At 44.7% G+C, this 10,334-nt stretch overlaps 1 protein-coding gene across 2 annotated transcripts in view; it reads left to right on the forward strand.

Annotated features, from left to right (window-relative positions):
• The window catches only part of PAPPA (pappalysin 1), a 178,281-nt gene that overhangs the window by 21,785 nt on the left and 146,162 nt on the right, over positions 1 to 10,334 (forward strand). For both annotated transcript variants that reach the window (XM_031059238.1, XM_005423806.2), the window contains exon 2: positions 5,059 to 6,127. In XM_031059238.1, the coding sequence (XP_030915098.1) occupies positions 5,059 to 6,127 (1,069 nt within the window). The remainder of the gene's footprint in view (positions 1 to 5,058; positions 6,128 to 10,334) is intronic.

Genomic DNA, 10,334 nt, shown 5'->3' on the forward strand with positions numbered 1-10,334 from the left:
ACTGAACGATTAAAGCGTGCTAAAGAAAAAAACAGCCCCAACCTTTAGCTCCCTGTTCTTGGGCCCCCTGACTGCAGCTTTGATTGTTGACCTAAATTCCCCTTTCATAACTGAGTCCTGTCACCTCTGGTTGGAGTCTCCCAGCAAAACAGGCACGGCCAACTTTCAGAAGTGCAGGGCGCTGTTTTCTGTTCTGCCTTGCGTGGCTCTGACGGCTCCGCAGCACCTGATGTGTTCAAAGTCAAACTGAGCTCCCTTTTCGCCTTCCCCCAACTCACCCTCCTGGAAATGAAACCATAACAAGGTTTTTTGTTTTTTTTACTTTTCCTTTTGCCTTTCCCCCTCTCACTCTCCCCCCACTTCTCATTGCTCAGCTAAGAGAGGAAACTTTTCCTGCGTGAAGAATGAAATTCTTCATTTGTTCTATGGCTGGGTTGGTTGCTGCAAAGATTGCTGTTATCCAGACATAAGAAATGGCACTGAAGTGAGAGAAGGAGGCCCTGGAGGATGTTATTTATAGCATTACAGTGGGTTACAGCAGCTTGGATGGGCTACTCCAGCCTCTCTTCTGTCAAACTCTGCCCACAGAGGGCTGCTCTGGCTCCAGCAGCCTCCAGCTGTGAGTTCCTGTTCCTCTGCTCCCATCCCAGTTACAGCAATGCCTGCTGTCCTCACCCAGGGCTATCTCCCACAAGTTCAGCAGCTGATGTTCCATGCTGTGCTCATGCTGCCAAACCCTTCCCAGTAGAAGCCCAGAGCCCATGTAAGGATGTGGCTTTATTTAAATCCCCAGAAAAGTCCTGAAAACAAAGTGGGTCATAAATGCTGGTGTTGGTTAGGGGGTCCTGGAAGAGGTCAGATGGACAGTGATGGTGCATTTATTGTAGGTCAGCAGCCAAAGAACTGAGATTTTGCTTGTAAAAGGAAAGAAGGAGACTGTCTTTCTCATTTTCCTTTTCTCATGTTTGGCTTTTGGCTTCGAGCTGCTGGAGTTGAATTATCCAGCTTTCCCCACTCTTTTGATGCCTAGGAATTTACTTTTCCTATAAGAGACAAACATCATAGGACTGGAAGAAGCCTTGTGGGCCATTGAAGTCTGTCTCTGGCCAAGCATAAAGGAATGTGGCATCTTCCTCTGTTTGTGCACTTCTCCAAAGTCCTCCAAGAAGTGACTCACTCCTTTGTGGGGAAGGGAGGCTTCCAGAGCCTCTTGCTGGAAAGCTGAACTAGCACCTCTTCTTTTTTTTTTTCTTTTTAATTAAATACAAAATTCCATTTCAATCCCTTGGGCTTCAGGAACAAGAGCTTTAGAAGGAAAAAATCATTCAGACTGAGGAGTAAGAAGGGCTGTCAGTGTTCTCCTCAGCTGGAGCTCCATCCCTTTCTAGCAACTCAGGGCAAGCAGAAGTGAAGAAAACTGTTTGCTGCTGTATGAAACTTGTACATATTTTTTTAATCTAATTTCTGTGGGGAAAACAAACATCAGTTTTATTTCACACCATTTCTTGGCTCAGAAACTTCAGGCACATTCGCCAAATTGTGGTTTTTCAGTCATTGGCTGTGTCTCATTTACCATGAGGCCTCTTTGGTTGGTAAAGAGATATTAAGTAGCTAAAAATGTCCTTTACTGCATTATTGTAAAGAATTCTCAGTGTAAATGAGAATTTAAACTCTGTACATTTCTCATGTAAATGTTGGTTGTGGTCACAGCTGACTTGAAATTTGGAGTGTCAACCATTATGTGGGGTGATTTTGCTCAAAACCAGCCTTGTTTGGGGTAAAAGAGGCCTCTTCTTGTTTAAAATGTTCTTAATTATGTCTGAGAAATAACTCACGGCTATGGAACCTTTTACTAAATTGAAATAAATTGTGAAAACATCAAATTATTCAGTTTTCAGAAGTTCTGGCAATTATTTCACATGTCCCTCTTCCAATGGCTTTGCCCTTATTAGTTGTCATAGAAGAAGTAATAAATTCTTTTATTATGACATCCAGTGTCCCAGCTGAAATTAGTTTCATTGTGCTGGGGACAAAACGGAAAAGTGACACTCCCTTAGCCGGAGGATCCTCAGTCCAAAGCCAAAAGTAAAGGGAAGGATTGGGAAAAATAGGTGAAGCAGTCAAGCAAAAGAGGGTCATAAGGAACTGGTACAACTTGCAAGGGAGTTGGGTTTCTTATCCCAGCACAAGGGAGTGTGGGTTTCTTGTCCCTTTTTCTAAATTTTTTCATTTCTCTTAAGAATAAAACAAACTCTTGCTGCTGAAAGGCTTGTGCTCAATCCATCTTTTCATCAAGAGTTGGAGTCTGCAATAGTAAAAGTTTGAGAAAATAATACTGTACGTGGCATAAGGATTCAGCAATGACCTTTGCCCTAAAGCAGAAAATGCAAGGAACTGGAATAGTAGAGTGTTTTAGTTCATCAGCTTTCATACTGGTGTGTTCAGTGGTGTCCCTATTGTCACTGGGTTTTTTTCTTTTCCTGTCCTTCTTTGGCTCCCTGTAAATCTTGAATTGATGGCAGCTGTTTGAGCCCAACTCAAGACACGTTGCATCACATCAGGGTTTAAAGGCTCAAAGGCAAGGGAGGATTGCTACTATTCTGTAGTATTCCTCCAGCAGCTCCTCATGCTCAGCTGAGGTCAATCACCAGCATCAGGCAGCACTTCAGGGAGAGGAAGATATTCTTTAAATGCTGCCTGGGAAACTGGATTTCCACCCCACAATAATTTCAGTTCTTTGGGGGAATATTTCTAGCCCTGGTCAATGTAAAGAGCAAAAACTCTTGACCTTTAAAAACTGTGTGGTGGACTTTCCTGGAACTGGAGGCCTGTTCCAGGACTTCCAGCTGTCCATCCAACCATGGGGATCTTGGATGCTTGAAGAAACAGGTGGAGCTGCTTATGTGTGTGCAGCTGCTTTGTGATCCTCAGACCTGGAGGATTTGGTCAGTGGAGGTGGCAAATGAGGCTGGAGATGGTGGGAATTGTGGCAGGGATGAGTTGTCCTTCTGTGCCTCAGTCTAAACAGCCCAGGGAGTCCCTGGGGTTCCCCTGGCCATGTTGAAGACATGCAGATTCTCAGAGGGGTTTGTTGGGACAAGCCCTTTTCTGCATCACTTTTTCTTCTTTCACCATGCTGGCATTTCCTGGCAGGCAAAAACTCTCTTACAAAATGCCTGATCAGCTCTAATGGTCTTATTACAATAAGCTGAGATTTTTATGACTTATTTGGGAGAGGGACTTTTCTTGCCAGCTGTCTTTTTTTTCACTGCAGTATTATCCACCCACTATCACTGGACAATACCTTCATTTGAGATGCATAAAAATACAGACTTTTATGGGCTCTCATCCATCTGAAAATTAATGCTATGCAAAAGCATTTATTTCCTAAAGAAAAACTTAAAAATGCTTCAAAAACAGATTCCAGAAGGTTATTGGTAGCTTTGGCTCTTGTATCACAAGTTCCTCGGGTAAATACCCATCCCAGCAAATGTCATTTTTTTTTAGCACATTTGTTTTTTTCTTGCCTGGTTCTCCTCCTCTCCTTTCTCATGATCAGAAGTAGCAGTATAAACCAGAAGCTGGTCTTGAAAAGGTTTTGAACTGAGTGCACCCTACAGATGAATAAACACATTACCTTCCGAACTCTGGGATCTCTCTTCCAAAGGAAACAGGAAAAGGGGGAGCTCAGAATCCCTAGCAAAATACCAGCGTGCAGAAAAAAGGCCCGTTTAAATGTTTTTAACTTTCCCATCAGAAGAGTTTTTTTTACAGGGGGAGGAGGTGGAGAGGGGCAGGGTGTGAGGAGAAGGGGGGAAGGTGGGTGCTGGGAGAGGGGAGGAAAAATACAGTGAATGCTCCTGTAACCTTTGCTCTGTTGATACTAGACAAGACTGCACTGTTAATGAGTGATTGTTAACAGATGGCTCTTGAGCAACTTAGTCAGAAGCAGAAGATGTTATTTGGTTGTAGTGAGGGGAGGGTGAGGGTGCAGGGGTGAGGTAAGGGGATATTTAGTCTTTTCACGAGGACTGAACTGTCAGAGATTTATGATTTTCCTTTAGGCTTTTGGAAGTGGAGGCTCTGGGGAAGGATTGTTTTCTATGTGCTGATAGTAGAAAGGCCATTTGGTGCTGAAAGCTCCAATGATTTTGTTTTTGGTGAGGGGTGTCCCTACAGCGCTTGGCCTTTGAGGACTGAAGGATGGAAATGTCTGTCTTTAACTTGCTGAGCCTTGTGTCCCAAACTGGGGAGGAGTGGGCTCTGTCCACTGCTTGGAGCTGTCTGAGGGCTGGGTGAGAGAGCTCTAAGTATGGATCTACCCTTTTGGGAGAGAAATCTTCCCATGGTGCATTGAGTTGTGAGGAAGTGTGCCTCTGAGGGGGCAGGAACCTTTCTGAATATCCATCTTTCTGGGGATGTCCATCTATGTGGACTTCTTGCCCTTCCCCAGTGTGGTGTATACCAGTGTATGCCATGTGCCTACTGGCTTTTGTTGGGTATGACTTTGAAGGCAGCCCGAACACATCCCATTCACACTCTGTAGGATTTGCATGCTTGAACTTACCAAGGTGAGTGCAGCTGCTCAGTGCTTCTCAAAGTGTGCAGAATTTAGGTTTTGTATTTATTTTCCTTCTGGACCTTATTAGACATATGGTTCAGGGGTATGAAGGATGAGTGACATCAGCAGGGATTGGTTCTCAAGACTGTTTTTGTTTTTAACCACTGATGAATGGCTTGAGGGAAGGGAAGAACCAAATGCACAGTCCAACGTTTTGCTGATAGGAATTTGTAGGAAAGTTTTGGACTTTGGTCAGGAAAAGGGAATCCCATTTGTACACGCCACTGGCAAATCTTTACCTTTAATAGGAAGCCTTGACATGACCTCCCACAATGGTGCACTAGATGATTTAAAGTCTTCCTTGTGCACTAACTATCTAACAGATGTAGGTGAGTGTGTGTATATACATTTAGAGAGATATATTTACACAATTTAAAGAGTAACGCCTTCATTCTGTCATTCTTATTTATTCCTATTTCTCTTTTGGGGGCACATAGGACTGTATGACAAATGTTCTTACACCTCCCGTGACCGAGGCTGGGTCCTGGGGATTAACACCGTCAGTGACCAGGGGAACAGAGACCCCCGCTATTTCTTCTCGCTGAAGACGGACCGTGCTCGCAAAGTCACCACCATTGCAGCACACCGCAGCTACCTCCCCAACCAGTGGGTGCACCTGGCTGCCACCTACGACGGGCGCCTGATGAGACTCTACGTCAACGGTGCCCAGGTGGCCACGAGCGGAGAGCAAGTGGGCAGCATCTTCAGTCTGCTGACCTTGAAGTGCAAGGTGCTCATGCTGGGAGGAAACGCCCTGAACCAGAACTATCGGGGTTACATGGAGCACTTCAGCCTCTGGAGGACAGCCCGGTCTCAAAAGGAGATCTTGTCGGACATGGAGCAGGCGGTTCACAGGCAAGACACGCCCCTACCTCAGCTCGTTCTTCAAGACAGTTTACTGAATGTGAAAAGCACCTGGTCTCCCATGAAGGATGGCAGCAGCCCTCAGACCAAGTTCAGCTACCACCATGGCTATTTGCTGGACACCAGCCTGGAGCCTCCTCTCTGCGGGCAGACGGTGTGTGACAACACGGACATCATCGCCAGCTACAACAAACTGCCTAGGTTCCGCCGCAACAAAACCGTGCGCTACCGCGTGGTGAATCTGTACGACGACCAACACCAGAACCCCACGGTCAGCCAGCAGCAGATCGAGTTCCAGCACCAGCACCTGAACGAGGCTTTCAGCCGCTACAACATCACCTGGGAGCTGGAGGTGCTGGAGGTGAAGAATTCTTCCCTTCGCCACCGGCTCATCCTGGCCAACTGTGACATCAGCAAGATTGGGGATGAGAACTGTGACCCCGAGTGCAACCACACCCTGACGGGCTACGACGGCGGCGACTGCCGGCACGTCCGCCACGCGCTCTTCAACAAGAAGAAGCAGAACGGGGTGTGTGACATGGATTGTAATTACGAGAGGTACAACTTCGATGGGGGGGAGTGCTGCAACCCAGAGATAACAGAAGTCACCAAGACCTGCTTTGACCCATATTCTCCTTACAGGTAGGCAATTTCTTTTTATGATCGTATTGATGAATATCTGTCTAGGTATCCATCATCCTCCTGGCTGTTGAAGCCTTTCATTGTTGTTATTATGGGCTTTGGAGTTTAATGAATTTATTTTTTTTTCTCGGTATTTGGCTCACATTGCAGTTCTCCAAATGCAATCTCAGTAATGGTCTCAGCAGTATCTTACCCCTGAACTGGTATTCTCCAGCCAGGCTAAGAAAAAAATCTGTGCTAAAGACTGAAGCAGCCAATTTTGAGAGACCCATTAGTTGTTGGCTATGAGCAGCATAGTGTAACAGTGCACAGTTTATTTTAACTCCAGACTCTGAGGAGTGGGGATTAGATGTCACAGAAAGCTCATGTGTATTTGGAGAGGGAAAAGGCCCTCAGGCATGAAACAGAACATGAATACTCTTAGGTAGACTTTAATTCTGTAGCACCTATTTGAAGGTAGGGAGGTAACTCCATACTCTTACTGCTGTGTACAGCTCTCTGTGGGCACTACTGTGGAGGGACAGCTGAGTATGGGGGCTGTGAGGAGGGAGGTGGGTACCAGCTTCCTGCTGCACATTCTGTGTGGGCAATGAAACTCTTCTTTGCCCCTTTCTAAATATAAATGAGAACAGGGCTAATGCCACTTCATTGCAGGGCAGCTTTCTGTGGGTGGATGTGAGCTCATAAAATCCTCAGCTCCTCAGCTCAGGCTTCCTTGGGCTGCAGTTTGAGAGGTGGCATGGTCAAATGACTTGCATCAGGGGGGTACCATGTACCTACAATTACTCCAGATTCAGACAAGTTAGTATGTTTAAGTAATAAGGTGTTTCTTGTGAATGAGTTATAAATATAAGCACAGAAAAGATGAAGAATAGAGCTGAAATTCTGTTGTCTGCATTCCATGTTACAGCTTTTTTAGGGCAATTCATGGAGCCATAGAGGGTAAACTTCTAAATCATCAAAATACCCAACACTAAAGTTCAGGTAAAGAAGGAAAGTACGAGCTCTTCAGGAGTCCCTTCCATTGCAACAATTCAGGCTACATTTATAGCTTCCTTGATAGAGAGAAATTTTTAAACAACATTATCAGCTCTACTGGAGCTTTAAATACACATAATTAAGTTGGAAAGAAAAGCCTTTTTTTTTTTACTCCAGCAAGGTTGTTTAAAAAATCCTTCTAGCTCAGTTTGACTTCAGTCACTTACCAGTGAACAAAGCTCAAATGAGGAAATTCTTTAAATATTAATGCTTGAAAACATTGAAAGGAAAAATACCAATTTTTAATACTGTTCAAATGGAGAGGAACTCAACTAGGCAAATATCATCAAAGGCATAATGCAAATTGGATTGCTTTAACACTGTAATTCTGAGAATTCAAGGTGTTAGCTGTAGCAACTAATACAATTTTTAGGAAAAAAATACATTATTTTTAATCTGATAGCACCCTTTTATCTCTTGTTCTGTGACCAGCATAATACAATTTGGAGACAGCCACCTGGCTGAGCTTGCCTGGAGGACTTAAATCTCATGGCCTTGATCTCACAGATCTTCTATAGGTTCATTTTGACTTGAGGAAAACCTCCTCTTGACCTGAAAGAGTAGGGGAGGCCTGAAGATCCTCTTTCACAGCCTAGAGCCTCAGAAAATCCAGAGATGCTCCAAAGATTTTTTTTTTTTTGGTGACAATTTTGATTTATCGATCTTTGCACAGACATTGTATTGCAGCATTGACCATTGGCAATGAAACCACAGAGGGCAGTAGGGGAAATTCCACGTCTCTGGAACCTTTACTTTATTTGGTGGCTGATGTGCTTTGGCTGAGCCCAAACTCAGTGTTTGCACTCAGTAAGGCAAAATAGAGCACTTAGGCCTGTGGATTTATCACTGAAGTTTGTAAGCCTGACTCACACTGCTTTGGGAATTTAGGTTAACAAATACAGGTTTAGGGCAGTGATTTTGGCAGCAAAGCCTTTACTGAGTACAAGAGTGAAGATTCACACCCTGTGTTTGGCTTTGGTATTGCTGTCAGCATCATCCCCTGAGAGAGAGATTTCCATGTCAATTAGTGACAAAGTAAAAATTTGGTTGGCAGCATCTGGGCCCATTTTGCATCCCCAACCCCTCTTGTCGTCGCTTTCATTGGCCAAAAGTCCTCAGTCCCCTCTGGTGCAGACCTTGCACCACAGCAGTGAAGATGTTGCAGCCATGGAGAACTCACATCTCATTTCAAGTATTTCCTCCACCAAAGTCAGTCCAATAGCAGGAGAAAGGGCAAAGATCCTTCAATCTGGTGAGGAAACGGAGGAAAGAAAGATGAAATGCTACCAATAAAAATTTTCCTAAACTTTATTTATAAAGACTTTTCAGAGTCTTCCTTGGTACTGGGTTTTGTTCCTTCACACCCTCGGCATCAGCAGTTGCAGCCAGCTGTTCACCAAGCAGAGCTTATTCATGAAATACTTCTGTCCTCTGGAACCAACCAAAAAGTGCTAATGCTTGATTAATGCTGTAATAAACAGGAACCCTCCTCAGTGCCTCTTTATCCCCAAAAGATGATTTATCTGTTCCCAGCCACTTTTCTTCTTCTGATTATGAGTCCCAGACCATGAAGCTCCATCTTGGGACAGAGTTGCTCTGAGCCTTGACACAAAAAACACTGTGGGTGCTTTGTGACTAAGTGATACTACTGGAACAATTCCAAAACACCTCTGATCTGTGTTACAATATTCTTGTGATCCTTTTGGGCACCTGGGACAAAGGGCTCATGTACTTTGATGGTGTCATTCAGTCACTGCGGTGGTAAAACTGTGGTGACTTCAGAGCTGATCCCAGCAGCACAGCTGGCTGGTTTCCTTTCTGTTTCCTGCCTGTCTTTGTGGCACCTCTCCAAAAATATTTAACTCCAAAAAAGATGATGTTCCATGCCATAGTGAGGTGGCAGAGATTTAAGTTTGTCAGAGGCACAGCAGTAAGAATGGGAATTCTGCTCTCAGAGCTGCTCAGCAGAAAAGCTGTAAACATTGTGGTACCAACTAGATCATCTCTCCTCTTTTTTAATAGCCTGCAGGGAAAAAACAAAGGACTGGTTATCATTAGCCACACAGCAGGCTTTATCCAAGAATATCTGCCTCACTTCTTTTCATTAATTTCATGAGAGTGGGACAAAATGTATTTTGTCCTAGCAGAAGGTTTACAAATATTGTTCTGCTTTTCTGCAATTCCGGGAAATTAGAACATGCTAAGATCATACAGTTTGGCCCAATACAAAAGGGAAGGAGCAAGAATAAACACCCTTGCCAGAAAGACTCATTCTTTGTGTTATTTGGTATATTGCTGGTTACAAAACAGGGAAGACTTTGAGCTCATGACACCTACCATGGCTGCTTTTCAAAGAACATGAAAGAAGCAGCAAGGGATCATAGGAAACCATGCTCGGTAAATGCCATTTGATGTGGTGAGTTCTTGCACCATCCTATGGTTAACTGAGACGTTCCTTTTATGTAATATTGGGCTTGCACATCAGGCTTCACCACAGGATTCCATGGACAGATAAGGAAGCATTCCCCTCGGTGCCTTCTTAGGAAAACGTTGATGAAATTCCTGAAGCAGTAAAAGTACTGGAGTTTCTTCAAGCTCCCTCGATCCATATGGCCTACCAAACACTTGCTGGAAATCACCCCAGAATAACTGTCCTGGGAACAGACTTTCTCAACATCTACATGTGTACCCCAAAGAATCACAGCCCTTCATTTCTGCCTAAAAGAGGGGCAGGACGAGCTGTACAAGCTCTGGTCCGTTTGCAGTAAACTCAGGTTGGCACCAAACCAAGGAATCACAGAGCCACAGAATGATTTGGGTTGGAAGGAACCTTAAAGATCATCCAGTTCCAGCCCTCCCTGAGAGCTGGAGCCTCTGTGTCCTTTTCTAGCACTTGTATTGGACAGTTCAGCTCTGCTCATATCGTGTCACACCACGCCCCAGGCATACATAAATTAGATTTAAAATACATGCCTGACCCATTTGTAGAAATTTCCACAGTGGTTTTGAGCAGCAGTGGGTGTGACAGAGCTGTGTGTGGGCACACTGGGCTAGGGCATGTGGGCCAAAGCAGTAGCATCAGGAGGAGGAGGAGGTGGTGGCTAATCCATAGCCCAGGGCAGCCTCAGACAGGTGACTGAGCTGCACTTCAGGGCTCTTCCATGGAGCA

This window comes from Geospiza fortis, unplaced genomic scaffold, assembly GCF_000277835.1.
Source record: "Geospiza fortis unplaced genomic scaffold, GeoFor_1.0 scaffold85, whole genome shotgun sequence".
In the NCBI taxonomy this organism is placed as follows: domain Eukaryota; kingdom Metazoa; phylum Chordata; class Aves; order Passeriformes; family Thraupidae; genus Geospiza; species Geospiza fortis.